The 24,377-nt window shown below is 39.3% G+C and overlaps 3 protein-coding genes and 1 pseudogene across 3 annotated transcripts; 3 read left to right on the forward strand and 1 right to left on the reverse strand.

Annotated features, from left to right (window-relative positions):
* Positions 1 to 376: 376 nt before the first annotated feature.
* LOC145605034 (UBP1-associated protein 2C-like) lies at positions 377 to 3,607 on the forward strand. The gene is made up of 2 exons (XM_081661044.1): positions 377 to 1,758; positions 3,209 to 3,607. Exon 1 carries the CDS (start codon positions 489 to 491, stop codon positions 1,755 to 1,757), a length of 1,269 nt encoding a protein of 422 aa, XP_081517170.1. The 5' UTR covers positions 377 to 488; the 3' UTR covers position 1,758; positions 3,209 to 3,607.
* An 8,093-nt stretch (positions 3,608 to 11,700) lies between these two features.
* Positions 11,701 to 12,864, reverse strand: LOC145604220 (splicing factor SF3a60 homolog pseudogene; annotated as a pseudogene).
* A 4,602-nt stretch (positions 12,865 to 17,466) lies between these two features.
* LOC145604221 (uncharacterized) lies at positions 17,467 to 18,807 on the forward strand. Its single transcript, XM_081660156.1, has one exon. The coding sequence runs from the start codon at positions 17,467 to 17,469 to the stop codon at positions 18,805 to 18,807; it is 1,341 nt and encodes a 446-aa protein (XP_081516282.1).
* Positions 18,808 to 18,984: 177 nt separating this feature from the next.
* Positions 18,985 to 19,497, forward strand: LOC145604222 (uncharacterized). Its single transcript, XM_081660158.1, has one exon. The coding sequence runs from the start codon at positions 18,985 to 18,987 to the stop codon at positions 19,495 to 19,497; it is 513 nt and encodes a 170-aa protein (XP_081516284.1).
* The last annotated feature ends 4,880 nt before the right edge of the window (positions 19,498 to 24,377 follow it).

Below are 24,377 nucleotides of genomic sequence, written 5' to 3' on the forward strand. Positions count from 1 at the left end.
TACTCCAACTACCCCACTTATTTCTAATTTTATTTAAGTCCATTAAATTGCCTAAAACTATATGCCGGTCAAATTGTAATACTTACAAAAACCACAGGGGGAGTAAGGGCCTGTTCTCATACGATTATTTTCAGTTCAGTTCAGTTCAGCTTTAATAAGTACAGATCAGTTCAGCTCCCAATTTTCTTCTCTTATAAAATATTCATTACAGTTCAGTTCAATTTAGTTCAACTTTATTTTTTTTGAAATAAGTTTAGTTCAACTTTAAGTAAAAATAAAAAATTAATAGTGTGAATTATTTTACTGTAAAACGGAAATTTACCCAACATTAATAGGGAGACCATTGAAACCTCTGAATTTCACTGATCCTTTCACTCTCCTCCTCTTCTCCCCCAACTCAAATCTATATTAGGGTTTATACTCATTTACTCTTTCTCTCTCAATCAAAACCCCTTCAAATTTCTCAAATTCTCTCTCAATCTCCTTCAATGGATCCCACCAAGAAACGAAAACTCGATGAAAATGGTCTTTCAGAATCAGATCTACCCCTTAAACTAACCCCCGACGATGTTCGCAAGATCATCGAATCCTTCTCTCCCGACCAACTCCGCGACATCCTCCAAAACGCCGCCGTTTCCAACCCCGACGTCCTCCAAGCCGTCCGCGTCATCGCCGACCGTGACGTCACCCAACGTAAGCTCTTCATTCGTGGTCTTGGTTGGGAAACGACGTCGGAGAGTCTCCGCTCTGTTTTCGCCGCTTACGGCGAGCTCGAAGAAGCCGTCGTTATTCTTGACAAGAACACTGCTAAGAGTAAAGGTTATGGTTTCGTTACTTACAAGCATATAGACGGTGCCGTTTTGGCTCTTAAAGAACCCAGTAAGAAGATTGATGGGCGGGTTGCTGTGGCCCAATTAGCCTCTGCTGGGCTTTCCGGCGGGCCCAATGGGAACCCAACTGGGCCCACCCCTGATGCGTCGTTGAGGAAGATTTATGTGGGTAATGTGCCTCATGATATGCCGGGGGAGAGATTGTTGGCTCATTTTGCGAGTTATGGGGAGATTGAGGAAGGCCCGTTGGGTTTCGATAAGCAGACCGGGAAGTCGAAAGGGTTTGCTTTGTTTGTTTATAAGACGCCTGAGGCGGCGCAGGCGTCGTTGATGGAGCCTGTGAAGAATATTGATGGGAGGCAGATGGTGTGTAAGTTGGCTAGTGAAGGGAAGAAAGGGAAGAATTTTGGTGGGCCTGGACAGGGTGGGCAGGGTCCTGTGGGTGATGGGATGGGAATGCAGCCTGGCGGGCCGGTTCCTGGACCGTATTCCGGTCCTGGAGGGCCGGGTGGGTATCCGTCTTATGGTGGTGGTGGATATAGTGGTGGGCCTGGAGGGATGGGACCTAGTCAGATGAATTCTGGATATCCTTCTTCTGTGGGAGGTCAGGGGCCTGGTGGGTATGGTGGTAGTGGAGGGTATGGTGGTTCGCAATATGGTGGACCGAATTCGGGTGGTTACGGGGGATATGGTGGTGGAGGAAGTGGTTTGGGAGCGCCTGTTGGTGGGGCAGGTCGTGGGGGTTCGATGTATGGGATGCCACCGAGTTCTGGTGGGATGCCACCTGCTGGTGGTGGAGGGTATTCGGATGGTGGGCATTATGGTGGGTACCCAAGTCAGCAGCACCAACCTACAGGGACGTCTCCGGCTCCTAGAGGCCTACCTGCTGGTGCTGGAGGGTACCCTAATGCACCGCCTTATTACTAAGGTATATTTTGTTGACTTGTTGTTTCTTGGTTTCTGTTCTGTCTATGATAGTGTTCAGTTGTAGATCATTCTTTGTTAGATCAAATTGTATGTTTGTGTATTGGAGGTTTGGCAGTCTTGTTTGATTAGTTATCTGTGTGTGCATTTGTTGTTGTGCTAATGTTTATACTCTGCGTTATTGATGATTGTGATTTGTGAAGCTGTTTGAGCGTGCTTCATTGTTTGTTCTGTGTTAACGCGCAGTTTTGCTGTGACTTTACTATTTGAATTGGGATGACTGTGTTGTGCTTGAAAGCTCAAAGCCAATAGTTTCTGGCTGTGGTACGTTTGATTTGCATTTGGGCCTATGTTGATTAATGAAATCTTTCACTTTGTGCTTCTTTGCCTGTTTGAATAAATTGGCCTGGTTGATTATCGATGTGTTTTGTTTTTCCACTTTGGTTGGCTGTGCACTTTGGCCAATATACTTGCTGATGCAATTGTCTGGTAGAAATTGTGATTTGTGAAATTGTGAATATTTTTAGTACTCCACATCATTTTTACTTCATTCTTATGTTTACACCGTGGCATATTAATGTTTTCATTGTGCACTTTTGCTGTTTTGTGTGTGCCTGCCTTGATTTTGGTATGTTGAGGTATGCATTTAAAATATCTGGTGTTAATCTGATATTGAGTCTTTGTTTCATTGATTGTTAGCTTTGTTTGGCTTTCGCAGTGATTGTTTAAAAATTTTCTCTTTGCACATTCATTGGCCTGTCTTTGCATTCAAGATGTGTTGATTAATTGCTTATTTTCTGAAGTTTATAGTGCCCATGGGCTGTGTGGGTAGATCAATTTGATTGTTTGTTTTTTTGCCCTGCGGTGAATTTCATATATATGCTGGATTCAATCTTGTTTGATGGCTATCAATCTGTGCTAGTCATGGTTGACAAATCTACTGTTGCCTGTTATGACACTTTTTCTAGACTACCTCGTCACTAATATAAAACCTTGCAACTTGATTTGTTGTGTCTTATTTGGTTCAAGAAAGTCTTCCTTTACTGTTTTGTTGTAGCTATTTCCTTAACATAGGTTTTGTTATGTTAACCTTTTTTGGGAAAATGGCTACCATGTTCATTTTACCATTACAATTAAGGATTATTGTTTAAGTAGAGTTATCAGGTGAAAATAACACAACCTTAGCCTATCATTATCTTCTGGTTCAATGTGCTGCTGATTAAATATTGGAACCTTATATTGGAGATGATGCAATAGTAATTTGAATAATGCTACTTACTCGTCAAATATGTGCTATACTGCTATTGCATTCTTATTCTCTTTATTAAAGATGTTAATTATCTGGCTTCCATATTGCGTTCTGTTTCTAACTTTTAGGTTTGCCTAATTTATTGTTTGGTTTTCTTTGGATGTTATTAATTGTTGTATTAAACATTAGTGAATATTTGGTTCAGGTGTTTGAAAAGCTTATTGGGCGCAGATGATTGTTATGCTTCTGGTGATTTCGTGATTGCGTGAATGCTGACAATGTGAAGTCTGGCTTGATGAATTCATTTGCTGTTACTTTTTGGTCGCCTCTTCAATTGACCTGCGGCTTTTTAAGATTTTGATATGTCATCTTGGTGATAGTCAAATGTGACTGAGTTAGGATAGATAGTTTGTTCAGCGTTGTGCCATCTGGACTTAATTTTAGGTTTGTGAAGTTGGTTGGTATTGTTTGTAGAATTTGCTGTTGGAGTGGTATTCTTTTTCTTGCTATTTGATGTTTTTATTGAAGATAAAAGTTAGTTGGTTGTTTGACTTATATTTGATTTGGCAGTCTTATTATATATTTTGTGCTGTTCTTTAAATTATTATTTGATGTTGTGTTTTCTGGTGCTTATCATGAATAAAAAGGAATTTATTACTTTATGATTTTAGCTTTGAGCATATCCTATTAGCCTGGGGTTGGGTAAGCTCTCTGTTCTGATTTTTGGGCGGTACGTAGCAATATGTGGGCCTGTGGGGTGAATGTTTTTTCATGTCTAGTCCTAATATCAGCATCAATATCTAAGGAGAAGCTGGATCAAGTGGTTGAAGTTCATTCCTCTGTAAATCACGTGTTCGAATACTCTGTGTTTTGCTGCGCTTTGGACACTGGCACTTAGTTTCAAGTGCCTTTTGTCTTGAATAGTTGAATTTCCCCATTTAGTATACTGATTGACCTTTTGCTGTTCAGACAATGGATTTTTTTAAAGGTCCTTATGATCATACAATGTTTTAGTCATTAGTCATTCCTGCTGTTCCTGGTTGGAAATTTTTTGAGAAGAATTGAGATAATAATTCTCATTCTTTTCTTGGTTAATTTCTACCTAATGTTTTAAACATATAATATTAAGTTTTTGCTATGCTGTGGATGCATTTTTTTTTTTTTAATTATTTGGGTGCATCGTTAGCTCACGTTATCCAGTCCAGTGTGTGACAAATTATCATTTTTTTTTGTTTCTGACTGTTGGCTCTTTTACTTAATCAGAGCTTTGATCTGATGCTTCCATTGGCTATAACTTCTAGTTTATACTTGTATATAGGATACTTGTTATTGTAGGTGACATATTTGCTATGATTAATGAAAATTATTCAGTTGCTCTTTTTGTGACATTTTCTGAATGCATGATGTAGTTGTAGCCCCTTTAGGCTTGTGTTTGATGCTTTCAATTCTGCATTAATGCCGGAGTGTTACAATTGATATGATTTTTGGGGCCTGTGGACGGAATGGACCTGTTGTGTTTTCCGCTACACCTTGAGCATTATTTCTTTGTGGTTATATTGGGGTAGGTATGTGGGAGGAGTTTGAGATCAGTAAATTGTATATTCAGATGTTGCACTCTTTTTTTTTTTTTTTTTTTTTTTTTTCCCTGCAATGTGCTGATGGGTAGCAGGAACATGGAGGTCATTAGAGCTCACAGTGAGGCAGGGTCTAATGACCTCCATGTTTGTGAAATGTCTGGCTGTATCTGCTGGTGTTAGACATTACTAATGTGTTCATCAGAGTTTTAGAACTTGCATATTAGAGCTTTAAGCCCCGGAAAATAACACAGGCGGAAGAAAATTGTTGTATGTGCGTTTCAGTTGATGCTGTGGTTGGTATCTGTAGATTTCCAAGAGCAGACTAGATGTGTGAATGGTATCTGCATCAGTGTTTCTCCTAATGGAGCAGACAAGAAATTGCTAAATTTGTTTGGCTGGACATAGGAAGTATTAGTTTTCTTTGAAAGTTCAATTTACCTTATGGTGTTTAGATATAAGTGACCTTAAATTTTGTTGGAAATATAACTTTCTAGGGAGTTCTACTATTGCCTTGTTCATTTCATCTTATTTTGTGACTGTATTATTCTTAAGCTAAGCTTGACCCTACTAGTAAAGATTATACCTTTTAACCTTAGGTTGAAGGTCCAATCTCTCTAGTAGGGTTACTTTCGGGATGACCGGGTGAGGAATACTGCCCCCTTCCTCCTAAATCCGAATGGGTTGGGCTGATATGTGCAGGGAAGTGTTGCTCTTTCCTACCAAAACATAAAATTTATATGAGCTTGAATACTTTAATGTATAATGGATGTCTGTCCTGTGTGTTTTGAGTACGATTAAGTTTTTTATTTATTTATTTTATTTTTCCCTTTTATTTATAATGTTGTCTTTTATACAAGTATTATTGTGAGTAAGTTCAGGTGATACAATTTCTTAATGTAGGTAATCACGGTCTATGTAATACAGACAAACCCAAGAATTTGTACGGGTTTTATTTATTGTGTATTTAGACTTAAATTCTCAAGCATATAGTATAAATAAAAGTATTTCTATTGTTTGAAACAATTATTCATTTTCCTTTTAATCAATGTATTTGAAACAAGTATATTATTCTTATACATTCAATTTCAGTTTACTAAAAATAAGTTTAGTTCAGTAAAATAAATTCAGTTAATTAAAAATAATTTCAATTCATTCAAAAGAAATATTATCTGGTAGACTTTTCTTAGGGCCTGTTCATATTTACTGAATTGAGCTGAACTGAACTGAACTGAACTGATTGGAGCTGAACTGAACTGATTGGAACTGAACTGAACTGAACTGAACTGATTGGAACTGAACTGAACTGAATTAAGCTGAAATGAATATTTTATGTGAGAGGGAAATTAAGAGCTGAACTGAACTGATTGGAACTGAACTGAACTGAACTGATTGGAGCTGAACTGAACTGAAATTAAGTAAATATGAACAGACCCTTATTCGGTAGTACATTGTAAAAGCAATTTGTGCCAATTCAATTAACCCTATCCGGTCCTGTCCAAAAAAAAAAAAAACCCCTCCGTTTGAATTCATTTTCTTTAATTTCTATTTAGAATTTTGACACTATTTAGAAGATGAGACACTACTTTAAACTAGTCTTAATAAGTTTTCATGTTGGGTCTTATTTGATACCTATCAAAAGTTGGTTTTGTTGTACAGTATTTTACTAATGTACAACTAACCATATTTATGGTTAAAGTAATGTATTGACAAACACGCAACTAAAACGGGAAGAACTTTTAATTAGGAAGTAGGAAAGATGGGGTAACCTGTACTTGCATATACTTTGTTTTTGTGCCTAGTTATTTTTCTATTTATTCTATTGATGGAGAATTTTATTGGAAAATCAGGATGAGGTTTAATTTCACAAAATTGATAAAATAAAGGGATACATACATCATACATTCATACCTATGAATATATACATTATCGATCTCGTCCAAATACTAGTAGCTAGACTGCTAGAGAGTAGTCAAGCAGGCCGTCTAAGAACTTTGATTAAAGACATAACATGAGCCGCTTCATTAGCTTACTTACACATATGCATTAAATTATATTAACATCATCAAATAAACTAACAATGGATAGGGTTACTCTAATTAAAAAACTATCCAAAATCTTCTCCTTCAGCAAATTAACTACTTCCAATACTATTCATAGGTTGCATAATTTTTTCGTTTATCTTTGATGTTTATATCTTTGCAACATCTACCAAAGGATACAATTTTCACATCATTGTTCCAACCTTAAATTACTAAATACAAGGCACACCTTTATTTTGTGAATTTTCCTTTTGATACACACAGTACAGTTCTATGTAAGAAATTGAAATAATAATAATAATAATAATAATAATAATAATAATAATAATAATAATAATAATAATAATAGTAGTAGTAGTAGTAGTAGTAGTAGTAGTAGTAGTAGTAGTAGTAGTAATAATAATAATAATAATAATAATAATAATAATAATAATAATAATAATAATAAATTAATAATAATAATACTAAATTTATAATAAATTTTTTTAATTATTATTATTATTTATTTATTTTATAAACTCCAAAAACTTTCCCAATAATCTCTATACATACGAAAATTTCAATTTTCTATGAATTAGCTAGGTTTTGATTTTTTTTTTTGTGTGTGTGTGTGTGTGTGTGGAACAGAGCTAGGTTTTGATAATTAATTTCTCATGTTACTACAATTATTATAATTATTAATGATTTTTGACTTGAAATAATAATTATTATTATTACTACAGTCTATGGGTACAATATTTTGTTGCCATTTTTTTAAGTACAAATTTCAGGTTGTATCCAACATTATTATTGATATACATATACAACGATCTTTTAAAGAATTGCAAAATCTTGAACTAGATGAACTTCGGCTCGGATAGTTAATCATTACACACGCAATTAAAGTTGAGGCCAAGGTGACATTATTCCAAACAGATGAATTCTAATCAATAAAAGAGGCTTGTTAAATATCGCCCTCAAATCTCCGAGTAACGCCCACAAAATATAATTAAATTTACAAACTTACCCTTATGTATTAGCACAATTGTTTTTAGTTAATACCATCTCCGATCACTTTCATCAACACCCCATTTCACTCCACTCCATTAACTTTCACCAACACCACCACCACCACCACCACCTTCCTTTACTTACAAATCACCACCACTCAACCTTTGTTAATGTAGTACTGTAGTTAATTAGGACAGTTAGTTATTGGTAATTTGGTAATAGGTGTTCTTAATTGCTGTTAATATATATCAATTGCTCTTAATTCTGGCTCTTAATCACCACTGTGTATCAATTCTCTCCGATATTGAACCATTTTTTCTTTTATAAGTTATGGAATCCTTCAGTTCAGCAATTTCTTTTTTTTTTTTTTTTTTCCTATTATTTTTTCTTAATATGTTTTTTTTTTTCTTCCGATTATTCGTTTGCTGGAATTTGTTACAAAATGATGAATTTTCTGGGTTCATTTAGTGGATTTTGGTAGGAAACGACCCTTTTTTCCGAAATCTCTGGGTGGAAACGCCCAAAAATTTCGAACCACCGTCCAAGATTCGATTTTTTTAGGCGTTTCCTACTCTGAGTGTGCAAAAAAATAGGCGTTTTGGCCAGAAAGTTTTTTTTACTCCCAAAATTTATGTTAGTTTGTAGTTAGTATTGTTATTACAGTATTATTATTGTTAGTAATAATATGAGAAGAAGACGACAATGAAGAAGGTGGTAATTGTGGTGGAGGTGGTGGTTGTTGCCAAGAACCAAAGCTGCAGCTCGGCGCTCAGGCATATATGAAATAAATAAAATTAAAGCATATAAATTTTCCATCATTAGGCTTTGTTAATAATAATATTATTGTTTTTGTTGGTCAATAGTCATTAGTGGCTGGTGACCATTGGAGAGGACTATCAAAATATTTGAGGTAATTTGATGAGTTTTATAATAAGGGTAGGAACGTTATTTTTAGGTTATAAATGCGGGCGTTATTTGGAGATTCGAGGGCGTCGTTTAGCGTTTCACCAATAAAAACATCTTAACAATGCAAGAACTAGTATTAAAACATAACATGCAATGACTATATCATATCATACACTTGAATCTACGCAATATTACTAGACCTCCATTAACTCCGAAGCGAGTTATTAAATCTTCTGTTCCTCCTACATCTCCTGCCTCTTCCAGTTGTCTTCCTCTTACGAGAACAATTGTGATCATCAACGCGGCAAATGTTTGGGACAAATCTTAGAAAAGGGTTTCTAGGAATTTGTTAAAGGTTTATGGGGTTTTAGTAATCAAATCTGCCAAAAGAAATAAACACAACCTCCAAATGAATTAGTAAGAGCAATAAAACAATAGAACTATAATAATAATTATAAATCAAAGAACAAGGCTCAAGATAAGAGAGGCATTTCTGAGTAAGGACGAACTGGTGTCAGTAAGGACGAACTGATGTCAGTAGGGACGACATAAATCAGAGATTTCAGTATAAGAGTGTAGTAAATTATATTAGACAATGTGTGTATCTGTGAATTACAATCAGCATCTTATTTATAATAATTTATAAGTCTAATAAAGGTAAATATTGGAGAATCCTTGCTATTATGGTAATGTTGACAATATTGATTGGAATCTTCTTTTCTTAGGAAATGTTGACTTGGTAATTGATATTTCCTTGATTCGCTCCTTCAATCATGGGACTTGATTGTGCTTGTTGCCCAAGCATTCATTACGTGTCTTCAAATGGTCCAAGCTTTGCAGGGAAGTTGCCTTTCTCAGAAAGGCTCAGTAAGGCGGTCGATTTACTCAGTAAGGTGCATTGAGTCCGTGCTGTCCGTACTCAGTAGGGACCACTGCGGGGATAATACTCCATCAATCAAGTTATTCATTTCCCGATTTAGCTTTATTTGATTGATTCCATAGTCTTCATAAGATCTTTGATTAATTATTGACTTCTTAATTGGACTAATTAAATCCTTGATTATTATTCTTTGATATCTTTGACCATGTATGCTTCCTCGTTTCCTTATTGAGTGTAATTGATTCTTTTATTATTATCCTTTTCCTATTTTGTAGCTTGCTTGGAATCCACTCCCAACAGCAAAGATCCTCATATAAACTACCCAAACATTCGGCCATGGTAAAGTTGTAAGGAGACACAACCTCGTGATCATTATCTTCCATATAATACTTAACACCATTGTCGTCGACGACAGGAGGGCTAACAAGATGATCCGGGATGGGATTAGGATAATTAAAAGGACGTACGAGCATTGGTGGTGGATAAACAGTAGGTACACGTCTTGGATAGCATAAAATTGGTACATGGCTTGGATAACAAATTATCGGTCGAATTGATGGTATCATTGGTATGAAATTATGAGAAACAATGGCAGCCATTTTTTTCTTAGGTTAGTTTTCTAATTTGTTGTTTCAGGTAAACTAAATGAACTCAAGAAAGAATTATGGAGGTCTAGTTCTGTTGCTAGAGGTATATATAGAAATATACGTTCAGGTTAATTCTTAGTCGGTTATGTAGGATTTTTTTTTTATTTTTTTTTTTATTTTTTTTTTTTATTGTTTTACACAAAATCTTATATGTGGCTGGCCACACCGTGTGGCAGAGATTACTTTATTAGTGTAATAGGGGTTACTTGATCAGTGTTAAAGGGGTTACTTCGTCAGTGCTATAGGGTTACTCAGTTAGTGTTATAGGGGTTACTCAATTAGTATTATAGGGGTTACTTGGTCATTTTTATATGGGTTACTTTGTTATTTTATAAGTGGTCACACGGTGTGGCCGGCCATACACAAGACGGGCTGTTTTTTTTTATAATAAGGAAAGTTATACGGAGTTTTTTTTTTTCTTATACTCGTTTAAAGTGATTTGATTTTTTTAAACATATTTTTTTTTTTAATTGTAACTTACCTTATTTTATACCCAATATTTGAGGATATTGTTTATTGGGTAAAAATTAATAAAAGTGTGATAATGCTTATTTAAAAAAAAAAAAAAAAAAAAAGGACGTTAGGCTCATTATAAAAATAACATGTTATTCAAAAAAAAAAAAGGAAGTCATGCTCATTATAAAAGTGTTGTTATATACAGTATAATTTAGTCACCTTTTATATTATGAAGGGTTAAAACGGGTCAAGGATCACTGGCAGCGCACACATGCTAGTAAATTAATCTAGCAAGAAAATTTTTTAGAGAAGATAGACAAAAGTGAGTACAAGTGATTACAAAAGTTACATGTACTTTTCTATATCATACGAGTATTTTTTTTCCCCCTAAATTCTTGGGATATTTATTGGCATGTTATATATTGACCTTATCCAATAATCATGTCTATTAGAACACCTTAAATTTGACAACTTTTAACCATTAATTACTTATTTATATATATATATATATATCCAACCTTATTGAGCACACCTTCATTTTGCAAATAAGATCGACCTTCCATTGGAGAGAACCAAGCTAAGTTAGCTAATAAAAGTTAAAAAAAAATACCATTAATTAAATTCTAATAATTAAGGATCAAACTAAAGAACGCAAGAAACTACATAAAAAGAAGATTATGTATCAGCGGCCACTCTATTCTATTAGAGACAAACGATGTATGATGTATGAATGTTTGCTTCAGTTGATAATATGGCATTCTATGAAATATATGTTGCTTTATGAGAATCGTGGTATTTTTCAAGGCAATTACTATATTCATACACTGCACATTGTTATACTACATATGTTTCTTAGAAGTCGTCTAATCATATATATTATTGACTTATTGTTCATATTTCAGTCAATTTTGGCTTCTGCCTTAATTAGCAAAAAGCAAAAATAGAATTATGACTATTGTCCTAGATCTCATCTTTTCTAATCAAGTGTTCTACAACTTTTGCGTTACATTATTTGCTAAGATGCAATAACATTAGGTAATTAAAGGCGCAACCTATGATGATAGAAGAAAAGAACTTGATTCAAAGGTATCAATTGATCGGAAAATCATGCAACATAAGAGCAAGATTGAGTTAATGCAAACATAAGTAGCTAAGTTCAGATTCAAGCTAATACAAAAATAAAAACAGTAAGAGTAATTGATCTAAACTTGAATTAGACCCTGCCTAACAAGGTCATTGTAGGTCTTCTTGTTGTAAACGTTACCCTCTGCATCCTCGTATTCCTCGAGTGCATCAGGCTGCCACAATGACAACCCTTTCCTGAGCTGAATCTGCTGCCACAGGTCCTTGGCATCATCGATTCGAGTGATCTCATGAAAGGTCTTGGTGTTGGGTATACCCAAGCAACTCATCCCATGCTGATGACGCGGTCCATGGAAGTGGTTTCCAAAAGCCCTTCGGCCCTTGTAGGTGAAGTTGCCACATATCTCACAATTAAATTCTTGGTTAAGGCCGTGAAGCTTGTAGAGCCAGTAAGGTATAGGCTTTCCATCCCAACCCAGTGGCAATTTAAGCGGATTACAATCTGTTTTGTCGTCGTAGTCCTCTTCTGCATCATCACTTCCTATGTCATGTACACGATCACGAGCTAACTCATCGGAAGTCATCCCCTGCCTGTTCCTAACACGGTCTCTAGTCCGCTCAAGAACGTCTTTTAGAATCTCACATAACTTCTTTACTTTGGCTTCAATTAGTCCAATTTCGCCGCCTTTTAACTTCTTGAAATGCTTTCGGTCAATCATCTCTATAGGCGTATTCTTGACATGTAGAAGTCTCTCCGCTCTTTGGTAGACAGTACCACCAGATTTAAGCCCCAAAGTGTTCAACGCCTCGTTAATCTTCATCGGTCCTAACTCAATTAGACTCTCAACCGTGTTATATCCATCAAACTGCTCGATCACATCATCGACCACACACATTGGCCTAGGCCGCTTTTTACCCATTTCAAATTCAGATTCGACGATCTTAAATACCCTGTCTAGGAACAACAATGGTTTCGTACGATCCAAGAAAGATGTCAAGTACGCGAGCACACCCTCCATATACACTTTGTATTGTGCAGTAGCCTTGTATTGGGAAGGAATCATATCAATTGTAGGAAAATTATCAAGAAAAACCACATAATTGATAAGGTGACCGAATTTAGAATTAATATACCTGTTGTAACACTCGTGTAAATCGACATATTGTCCGAAACATTCTTCACCACTGAAGGGTATCTCCATGTTTCGACGGCCGGATTCTTGTATCATCTTTAACATGTCATAAAACACGTCAAACACCTTACTATTATTGTAGACATCCATGTTACCAGATTTTCCTTTCTCAATTTTGATTGAATTTTTTGTTTCAAATCAAACAAGTTTCAATTCTCTCGTAAACTAATACTCGTACAAAGCTAATCCCATGTATTTATATGATTACATGGGAAACCGACCTAACATTGGTTTAAGAAACCGACCTAATCACATATACTTGATCATCACGTTCAATTCTAAATTGGATTTACACATTCGTTTAATTAGGAAAGTTATATTTTTCTTACTCTAATTAAAGTGATTTTTTTTTTTTTTTTTTTTTTTTTTTTTTTTTTTTTTTTTTTTATACATATTTGAACAGATTTTTTAAAATACGTTTTAATATTTTTTATTGTAACTTACCTTATGTTATACTATTCCCAATATTGAAGATATTGTTTATTGGGTAAAAATTTATATAAGTGTGATAATGCTAATTAAAAAAAAAAATAATAAAAAAAAAAATGAGCAAGTCATTTATTTAACTTTTACTTGCATAGTTGTATTTGTGTCAAGTCATTCTTTTTTTTATCCGTACAGTGTTTAATTTATTGGAAAATTAGGATGAGGTTTAGCTTCAATAATTGATATATGGGATCGGAGATTAATCATAAGTTTATTATTGTAATTGTACGGGATGATACCGGTAGTAACAGTTAAATAGCCGGTAATATCTTCTAATACCGCTAAACAACTGTTGATTAGTAAGAAAGCTCAAATATCCATAACGGCCCTCCTAACGGCCACGTGGAGAGCTGCTTGAGGCCACGTAGGCACCTGCTGCCTACAAGGTCGGTTTGCCATCTATCGTTATAGGTGGCACCAGCTTGGTTGTTTCCTTATATACACCAAAGCAAATGTTCACCTAAAGGTACAATCTTTTCTCTCTCTCTCTCTACATATCTAAAACACTTTCTCTCTCTTCACTCTTTCTTCTTATCGGATTGCTAACTTTAGCATCGGAGAGGTTATTCCCGGATAACCCCCGGGTTAGCTTATCTGTGTTGACTGTGCAGGTGCGTAATTGGACGGTAAACCTTTACCAACCCACGAAGATTATCTGTACCGGAGTTCACCCAGAACAGTTGGCGCTAGAAGGAGGGGATAGTAATAACTTCTATCGTCCAAATAACCTTCGACAGTCATGGAAGAAAACCATGAAACCGTAACGCCGATAGCAGAAGCTGAAAACCGCCAGTATGACAGTAACATCCTTAATGTCAATGCAAACAAAACCGTCAATGCAATACCTGAGATCGAGGTGGAGGATGAAACTCATCTTCTCCACAAGAATACCGTGAATATACCGGTAACACCCGAACGGAGTCCAGCACGGATACCGGATCCCATGGAGGAATTTACCCCTGAGGAGTTGGAGGTAACGGCTAGGGTAATGAAAGTGATGTCTCGGAAAAGGAAGGAGGCTAAAGCTGTAGCTAATAAGGGGCAAGTTAATATACCGGCCATCCCTGTGGTCGTGAACTTGGCGAGCCAATTCAATCAGGCGGACCAGCAATCGCCACCCCAGCCCCAGAATCGGGAAATAATTGTCCCAAGTGAGCGTCAGCCTACCCATGATACGCAAATAGAGGACTCAGGGTCCCGACAACATGAGATTAGCAGCGGGCCAGTGAGACGTATAGCCAGAGCTATAGTCAGGCCAAGAGTATCGCCTTTCACCCAGGAGGTATTGGATCAGCAAATGGAAAGAATAAAAATGCCGGCATGCACCTTTGATGGCAAAGGGGACCCCAAGAGATACGTAGCGGCATTTGAAAGTCATATGCTGCTTTACACCGACTCTGACGCGGTGTGGTGCAAAGTGTTCCCGACAACATTAACGGGACCAGCCTCGGATTGGTTTTCCAATTTGGAGAATGGATCAATTGATTGCTTCGATACCTTGGTCGAGCTGTTTACCGGCCAATATATCAGCAACAATGCTAGGCAAAGAACTTCTGGAGAGCTTATGTCGGTCAGGCAAAGAAGAGATGAGTCCCTTAGGGATTTCATAAGGAGATTTAATAGTGAGGCTAATACGATACCAAAATTACAGCAAGAAATAGCTGTAATGGCTCTAATGAACGGTTTGGGAGATAATGATTTCAAAAAATACATGGCGAGGAAGTCCTTCCCAAATTTGGGAGTGGCCTTTGGCAAGGCATATGAATATATAAAAAGCGAGGAGTTATTGAAAACCAGTAACCAGATAGCGGCATCAGAGCCTTCACGAAGGCAGAATGACAATGTTGCGCCTAGTACTTATGCCGGCGGAGTAAACAAACAACAACAACAACCAAACCAACAGAGAACCGGTAGGCCACCTAGAGGTCTTGGCCGATATAACACCTACACACAACTGAACACACCAAGGGCCGCAATATACTCAATATATCAGCACAGAGAGGACTGGACACGACCGGCACCAATCACCAAGGGCGAGATACGAAAAAATATTGCATGTTTCACAGGGATATCGGCCACTATACAGAAGAATGTACTCAATTGAAGGAGAATATAGAAGACCTTATCAGAAAGGGCCACCTGTCCCAGTACCAAGCTCAAGTGGGGCCAAGCCGGCAGCAAGCCCCGCAGCCTAGACAAAGTGAGTATCGAAGGCAAGGCGACTCGTCTATGCAAGATGACACTTACCGGCGTAATCACAGTGGGGAATACCGTCAAGGGAACAATGCGCCAGGTCACAAGATTACAATCGAGGTTATTATCGGTGGTCCGGTACATGGAGGATCAGTTAGCGGGGCGAAAAAGAGCTTGTCGGAGCACAGGCACACAGTGAATGCATTAGGTGTAGATGAGCGACCCAGGCCCGCGTCAATGCCGTCAGTATCTTTCTCGGAGGCAGACGCTAAAGGCTTGGTATTCCCTCACGATGATCCATTGGTTTTAATTCTGACGGTCAATGGAGCCAACATCAAGCGAGTATTGGTCGATGGAGGGAGCTCCACTAACATCCTGTTTGCGGAGGCATTTGACGCAATGAGGATAGGCCGGAAGTACTTGACCCCGGTATCGTATCTCGTTATCGGTTTCAACGGATCTACAGTAAGGCCGGAAGGAAGTATAGCCTTGCAGGTTAGAATTGGCGAAGGCATGGCGGCCAGGGATGTCATGACGGAATTTTTAATAATTGATGTGCCCTCAGCGTATAATTCTATTGTCGGCAGACCCCTGATCCATGATGTACAGGGAGTAGTTTCAACATATCATTTGACAATGGTGTACGTTTCAAATCTAGGGAAGACAGAGCGCGTTATAGGAGGTCAAACAATGGCCAGGGAATGCTATGTAACAGCTCTAAAACAGCCTAACCGACAACCCCAGGCTGAGCAGGCAACGCAGAAAAGGGGGCGAGCCATATCTGCGCATGACTTAGCAATGGAAAATTTCGACACACGCCCGACAGCGGTTCCCCGCCCTTCGCCGGGAGGAGAGACAGTAGAAATCGAGTTGCAACCTGGGGTATCGGAAAGAATTGTGCGAGTTGGGTCCGACATGGATGTTGATACCCATTGTCATTTGGTGGAACTTTTACGGGAGAACGCTGATATGTTCGCTTTCTCGGCAGATGAAATGCCCGGGATCCATCCAGATGTTATAGTACATAAGCTGAATGTGGATAGGAGTGTCAGGCCAGTTAGGCAGAAAAAACGTAACTTCTCGACAGAAAAGATAGAAGCAATACAAGCTGAAGTAAACAAGTTGCTAGCGGCGGGGTTTATTGAGCCTTGCACGTACCCTGAATGGTTAGCAAACGTAGTCATGGTGAGGAAGCCGTCAGGAAAATGGAGGATGTGTGTGGATTTTACGGACCTGAATAAAGCCTGCCCAAAGGATTGCTATCCACTGCCCGAATAGATAGGCTGGTAGACTCCACTTCCGGCCATGCTCTGCTTAGCTTTATGGATGCCTTCTCGGGATACCATCAAGTCAGCCTGTATGCACCAGATAGAACGAAAGCGACGTTTATTACTGATGCCGACATATTTTGTTATAAGGCAATGCCATTTGGGTTACGAAACGCGGGGGCAACATATCAGAAACTGGTAGACAAAGTCTTTGCAAGTCAGAAAGGAAGAAACGTGGAAGTATATGTTGATGACTCTATCGTAAAAAGCCGGTTAGCCACTGATCACGTTGCAGATTTAAGGGAAACGTTTGAAACTTTGCGTCAATACCGGATGAAACTCAATCCAGAGAAATGCGTCTTTGGAGTTCGTTCAGGGAAATTCTTGGGGTTTATGGTTAGTGAAAGGGGGATAGACGCAAATCCTGATAAAATAGAAGCTATCCTTAGCCTACCACAACCAAAGTCAATAAAAGACATACAGAAGCTTACCGGACGCATGGCAGCGCTGACAAGGTTTATTAGCAAATCGGCTGATAAGGCCTTACCATTCTTTGTAGTCCTCCGGCAAAATAAAACATTCGTTTGGGGGGAAGAGCAGGCAAAGGCACTAGAGGTGGTCAAAAACCATCTAAGGTCCCTACCGACCATAGCAAGTCCGGAGCAAGGAGAAAGCCTCCAATTATATTTCAGCATCTCCTAAGACGGTTGCAGCGGTGCTGATAGTGGAACGAAAGAAAACTCAAATGCCTATTTATTTTGTGAGCCATGTTCTGAACGCGGCTGAGAGACGGTACCCCCTGATAGAGAAAATTGCGTATGCAGTTGTTATCGCCGCAAGAAAGCTTCGACCATATTTTGATGCACATACCATTGAAGTCTTGACAAATCAACCGTTAGAGAAATCCCTGCAGAAAATGGAGTCATCTGGAAGATTGCTCAAATGGGCGGTGGAGTTGTCAGAGTACGTGATAATTTACAAGCCACGAGTGTCGATAAAGGCTCAGGCATTATCTGATTTCATTGTGGAAACATCCTACACCGAAGAAGAAGAAGTCAATGGAGTGTGGAACGTCTCTGTTGACGGCTCCTCAGCATCGACGGGCTCCGGAGCCGGTATCGTCATGACATCACCGCAAGGGGACATATTCGAGTATGCTATAAAATTCAAATTTAAAGCCTCAAATAACGAAGCTGAGTATGAATCAGCACTGGCGGGAGTACAGTTGTGCATTGCGGCTGAGGCAAAACGGATAGAGCTCACGACTGACTCGCAACTAGTAGCAAGTCAGTTTGACGGCACTTACGAGGCAAAGGAGCAAACAATGATGGCTTATTTGGCCAAGTTGAAAACAATAACAGCCAACCTGGAAAAGTTTGATATACAATTGGTGCCGAGAGCCAAGAATACACAGGCAGATGCCTTGGCAAAGCTGGCAAGTTCAAGCTTCAATGATCTGGAACGCACCGTAATGGTAGAGCTTTTGGAACGCAAAAGTATCGACCCCGACAACACTCCAAAAGAGGTGAATTGCGTGAATAACGACCAAGAATGGTATGATGGTGTGCTGGCCTACAAAGTGTATAACGTCTTACCAATGGATAAAATAGAAGCCCAAAAGGTCAAGAAGGACAGTATCTGGTTTGTCATGTTCAAAGGAATGCTGTATAAAAGGGGATTCTCGCTACCATTGCGAAGGTGCATATTGGCCTATGAATCAGCTAGGCTGATAGAAGAAATCCACGAAGGAGATTGTGGGAATCACGCCGGAGGCCGGTCAATGTTCTTAGAAGCAATGAAAAGAGGGTATTACTTGCCGACAATGAATGCCGATACTCTAGCATACGCGAAAAATTGCGATAAATGCCAAAAGTTTTGGCCGGCAATAAACCAACCGCCAAACGACTTAACACCGATTCTAAATCCGATACCGTTTGCACAATGGGGAATGGACATTGTTGGGCCTTTTACGTCAGCAACTAGGAGCAGAAAGTTTCTGATAGTAGGGATTGACTACTTCACCAAATGGATAGAGACGGAACCGGTAGCAAAAATAACAGCGGGCGAGGTTAAGAAGTTCATCTAGAAGAGTATATTCACCCGATTTGGCCTACCGGTAGCAATGGTCTTTGATCACGGCTCCCAATTTGATTGCAGCCCAGTTAAGAACTTCCTTAGCATATACAAAGTAAAATTTGCATACGCGGCAGTCTGTCATCCCCAGTCAAACGGCTAGGCGGAGGCTGCAAATATGTAGATACTAATGGCATTGAAAAAGAAGGTAGAAGATGCCAAAGGCTTGTGGGCATATCTGATCCCGGAAATATTATGGGCAAATAGAACGACAACAAGGGAAACTACTGGGGAATCGCCATTCAACCTTGCTTTTGGCTCAGAGGTCGTTATTCCAGCTGAAGTAGGACTCCCTACGTTCAGTGTTCAGCATTTTTGTGAAGCTCAGAATGACTTGCTCCTAAGGCAACAATTAGACTTCTTACCAGAAACACGGCTTACGGCTGCCATCAGATCAGCGGCATATAAGAATCGTATGAGTCAAGCATATAACAAAAGAGTCAATTACCGGCCGTTGGAAGATGGAGACTTGGTCCTTCGTAGAACTGCAGCAACGGGTAAAGGAAATGCAGATGGCAAGCTCACCGCAAACTGGGAGGGACCCTATCAGGTGTACGAAACTATCCGCCAAGGATCATATCGGTTGATGATACCGTTAATAAATGTTTGGAATGCAAGTGTCCTCAAGATATACTATGTTTAAAACCTTTTATGTTTAGTATCGGCATGATGTGTAGACATAATTTAGCGTCCTCTGTTATTTCCTATTTTGTAAGGCAAACTCTATGCCTGTAGTTTGTTTTAACAGTTTTGGCTAAGGCTGCTAATAAGAGCAATACGTACTATAACATATGGAGCCATCCCCTACTTTCGATATGATCTGATAAACAGCTAGCTGTCTCACTCATTCAAGTGAGGAGGAAAGTTGGATAACTACTGCGCTTCAAGGCGAGTTGAAATTGACGGTCTGATCCACTGTCAATACTCGGCCTGCTAAAGGCCGCAGATATATATGAAACGCCGAGAGAGCTAAACCGATAAGGAATTCCGAAATTAATTTCTAAGGAAATTCATTACGGAATTAGGGGGCATATGCCTATGTGTTGGAATTGAAAAAGCAAAAAAGCCGACAGCTTGATGGAAGTAAAAACAGTTCTTGTTAGAACTAAGAATAGTTTAAGTAGCAAAACATCATAAAATTTAGCATACAGGTAAGAAAACAAGTATGCAGTTATAATACAATTATAAAAATCACAGACAAGATTAATAGTATCAAGATACAGGAGAACAAGTTGGTAAAGTCTTACGTACAGATTTGATTCAAAAGTAGATTAACGGTAAGTTGGTAAGCATATGTGTTTGAATAAATACAGGAAAGTAAGCGTGTAGATTTCTTTCAAAGGAGGTTAACGGTAAAATTATTCAAAAAACAGGTATAACAGAGAAATAATTCAATTGTATGCAATTAAAATACAGACACGCATTGTAAAGGTTACCAAATTCAGATAAAGTTGATAAGTGATTAAACAAACATAAAATAAAAATTGTCAGAACATACAGATATGAAATCGACATCCATCACCCAAAAAAGACAAGGGTCAGATCGGCCAAAATACAAATTTCTAAAAATTGTTCTAACAGAGATAAACATAAACTGCTCAACAATGAGCCTTAACGATTACAGATAAAGAGGACCCGCATGATTTCGGTGATGGCTGCCCGCCCCATTAATCCTTCTTCGTTTCAGGCGCCTTTTGGGGAACAACTTCAGAGGTGCCGACAGCCTTGTCCTCTCCGATAGGACTGGCAATCAGGCCATCTGCAAACTCCTCTTCCGGCAGATCACGTGGATCCAAGTTCTTCATAACTTCAATCGGAGGAGGGTTATCAAAGTAGTCTCCCTCATAGCTGGTAGGGGAGAGATGCATATCATCACCATAGGCAGTCTCGGCTGCCTGCCATTTTTCTGCACCCCAGTTCTCAGCCTTGCAGACACAACGGTGCGCAGCTACCCACCCGCCAGTGTATCGGTCCACCTGCAGGTTTCGGTAATTGTCAGACTGCATGAACCGATTGACTGCTCGGCGCCTGATACCGGGCTTATCCTCTTCAGCCTTCTTCAAACTCTCCTCCAACTTTGTTTTGGCCTCCTTCTCTGTCTTCAGCTGCAGCTCGAGGTCGGTAATTCTCTTTTGCATGGATTCCTGGTTGGCCAGCTTAGTGTTCAGAACAATCATATTGTTCTCCAACGCTTTTTATTAGCTTTCAGTTTCTCCTTCTCATTAACAGCAGCTTGTCGGGCGTCATCATATTTTTTAAACTTTGTCTCGGCCTGATCATGACAGCGCTGATAATACCGGTACATGTGTACCACCTCGACCGCCGAATTGACAGTCTATATAAAAAAAAGAGAAGAGAATGTATATAAATATATATAATAATGATAATATATAATTTTTTTTTTTTTAAAAAAAAAAGAAGTAAAGAAGAAAAAAGAAAACGACTAAAGTCTATCTTACCCGGAGCATATCGTTCATCATTTGGCCGCAAGGAGCAATGAGCTTATCAACAGGCCGGTCTGCCGGCATGGCCAAATCCTTCAGCACTCTCCAACCCATGCTGCCGCCGGTATTCGGGTCGTCACAGATAATAGACTCTCCCCGATTTACGTTAATGCGAGGATGCCACGGCTCGCCAGCACCGCCGCTAGGAACCAATAACTCTTCAGCCACCTCGGCAGACACCTTCACATGGGGAACCTCAATGTAATCCCCAGTCATCACCGGAATGAAGGCGTTTTTGCTGCTAGCAGACCTCCCCGACACCCGAGTTTGTCGGTCCCTCAAAGACGGGTCTTCAGCCGGTACCAGCTTCTCAGTTGTTGCAACCTTCTCTGCAGCAACAGCGCTCGCGTCAGGCTTGCGCAAGTTAATGTTTAGCTTTTTGATGCCGGAAGGACGGTCACCATCATCCTCCAAATTCCCAACGTTCAGATCCTTAAAGGTCTCTTCCGGCTTCTGCTGGTTCTTATCAGCCTCATCCTGTTTTTGTTTCTTGAGCTGGTCACGGCTTGAGAGGTCGCCAGCTCTTTTGGAAGCGTTTGCCCCGCCTCTCTTGACAGGTAGGGTGCGAGCCTTAGTTCTGCGTTGCTCGTTAGAAGTCATGTCTTGTCGTCTTCTTTTCTTCCCTTTACGAGCACGCGTGCAGTATACAGGTAGTGTATCGTAATTGTTTTTTGGGTTTGGAGGGCACTGATATTTCACCCTGCCGTCAGGATGTAAACCCAAGCTGGCAAAATCTAACTTGTTAATACCTGCAACGCAACAGACACACAAGGAATAAATACAGGTAATGGGATAGCGAGGCTTAAGTACTCTGAAAGTTGAAGTACCGATATGATAGTCAGTTATTTTAAAATAACTGGTTCTGGGCATCGAAATACTTCAATTCGTAGTTAACAACAAAAAAAAAGGGACAAAGCTGTTAATATGAGAAGAACCATACCAAATTCGTCAGTCTAGCAGAGACCGACATGAGACAAAGGGGCGTTACCCAAGATATAATTACAGTTGGGTAGCCACACCCCCGGCACAACTTTGTTCTTACTACCAGCCTTTACATATGTACAATCAAAAAATTTACAAGCATACTTCTCTATCTGACCTAATCTTCTACTCCTAATGGTATCAAACATACTGTGAGGGGGATAGAAACATCTGCGTCAGGAACACTTAGAAAATAGAAATTCTCCATCCAACCTTTACAACTGGTCAGTTTCGGCCAGACTGTACATTTACCACGAGCCGTGAACTATGACCGAAACCCTGGTGACTGACTGTCTCTCTTTAGCCAGTTAAGGGTGCGAAACAAGTTCAATGTGAGAGGGAAATCCATGAATATCATAACCCACACCAGTGAGATAAGGTTACGGATGGCAATGGGCGTTAGCTGTGCCACGCACACGTTCCAAGTCCTAAATTTTTTTTCGATAAAAGGATGTAAGGGAAACCGTAAGCCATACTCAAGGTGCTTCGCATAAACAACTATATGACCATCAGGACAATCGAGGGCAGTCTGATCCTCTTCAGGCAATTTCAGATCATAGCCGTCAGGAAGGTTGAAGAAGTGGGCACCGATACGACAATACTCTTTCTCGGTAGCCTTCTGGAGCCATTCTGGGTCAACTTTCGTCGACACAACCTTGTACTCGGCCTTTAATTCAAGGGGTTCTCGGTATTTCGGGTCGTCATTCTCAGAGTCATACCCTTCATCCAAACTTTCTTCTTTCAAGACGGCGTCGCTTCTTTCAGCGGCCTCACCCTCTCTCACTCTTACAACCAGCTCACTAGTCTCTGTATCTTGACTACCATCTCCACTACCGGCATCCTCAGATTCCTCACCAGCACTCCCACCTACACCCTCATCTTGACTGTTACCTACACTTTCCTCACCCATTTCTTCCAAATACCTCTCAACTGACTGAATGTGCTCTTCACCGACATCAGAGGTTTCTTCAACCACGGGTTCTTTACCTGCACAGCGCTTAGAGGTTTCACCTTCCTCAGGCTGGTAACTAATTCTTTTGGTTCTCGGCATTGCCGTTGTTTTACGACCTATCTTGCCTAAATTTGATCCGTATTGAATAATCTCGAAAGTAGACTCCAACTGTGGACAAATGCTTATCGGGGAGACTGAGATGATCTCAATGTCTTCTAAAATACTAGACCAAGTAGGCTGACAAGACTTTTCAACTTCTTTCACTAGAGCTGAGGACAAGGGTGCAAACGGGTCAGCCTCGCCGGCCTTACCCGAAGTCGAGTTTTGAGCAAATTCAGGCATAAACTTAACAAATACACAACCACAGACAAAACACTAAGGCGAAACAGGCAATTGACACTCTAATTACCAAAATAAACGGAAAAGTTAGGGTTTTTTACCTCGTTGAACCGATTGAATTTCGCAGAACAACCCTGACAGAAACACAGAAGTAGGAAAGTCGAGAAGTTCTATCTTCAAACAAACGATTGAAATCACTCTCTTCTTGATGATGCAAATTGATCGACGAAACCCTAAGTGTGTTCGCAGAAATACTTCGAAGAAATTTTGTGGAATGAAGAGCAAATGAGGAAATTTGCTCATTTTCGAGGCTTAAATACCCCAATGAACAGTGGCAGTTGAAGTGACAGTTTGTGCATGCAATCCGACGGCTGGGGAAAAACGCCTTTTCATAAACTAAGATGCAGGATGAATGACACGTGTCCCACCCATTTTTTTAACTTTTCCCGCCCAAGCCAATTTTGGATTTTTTAAATTTTTCATCAAAAAATAACGCATACGTGCACTTGGGGGGCAAATCGGAGATTTTTTTAATCTCAGTTATGTTTTTAATTGACCAAAGCACTATCGGTCCTTTGCTCACTTAGGGGGAAAATCGGAGATTTTTTAATCTCAGTTATGTTTTTAATTGACCAATGCACTATCGGTCCTTTGCTCACTTGGGGGGCAAATCGGAGATTTTTTAATCTCAGTTATGATTTTAATTGACCAAAGCACTATCGGTCCTTTGCTCACTTGGGGGGCAAA

Source organism: Chenopodium album, chromosome 22 (assembly GCF_948465745.1).
Source record: "Chenopodium album chromosome 22, dcCheAlbu1.1, whole genome shotgun sequence".
NCBI classification, from domain to species: Eukaryota; Viridiplantae; Streptophyta; class Magnoliopsida; order Caryophyllales; family Amaranthaceae; genus Chenopodium; species Chenopodium album.

Bases quoted from the DNA above. Each gene is read 5' to 3' on its own strand.
- LOC145605034 (XM_081661044.1), top strand. From the start codon at position 489: ATGGATCCCACCAAGAAACGAAAACTCGATGAAAATGGTCTTTCAGAA.
- LOC145604221 (XM_081660156.1), top strand. From the start codon at position 17,467: ATGCCTATTTATTTTGTGAGCCATGTTCTGAACGCGGCTGAGAGACGG.
- LOC145604222 (XM_081660158.1), top strand. From the start codon at position 18,985: ATGGCATTGAAAAAGAAGGTAGAAGATGCCAAAGGCTTGTGGGCATAT.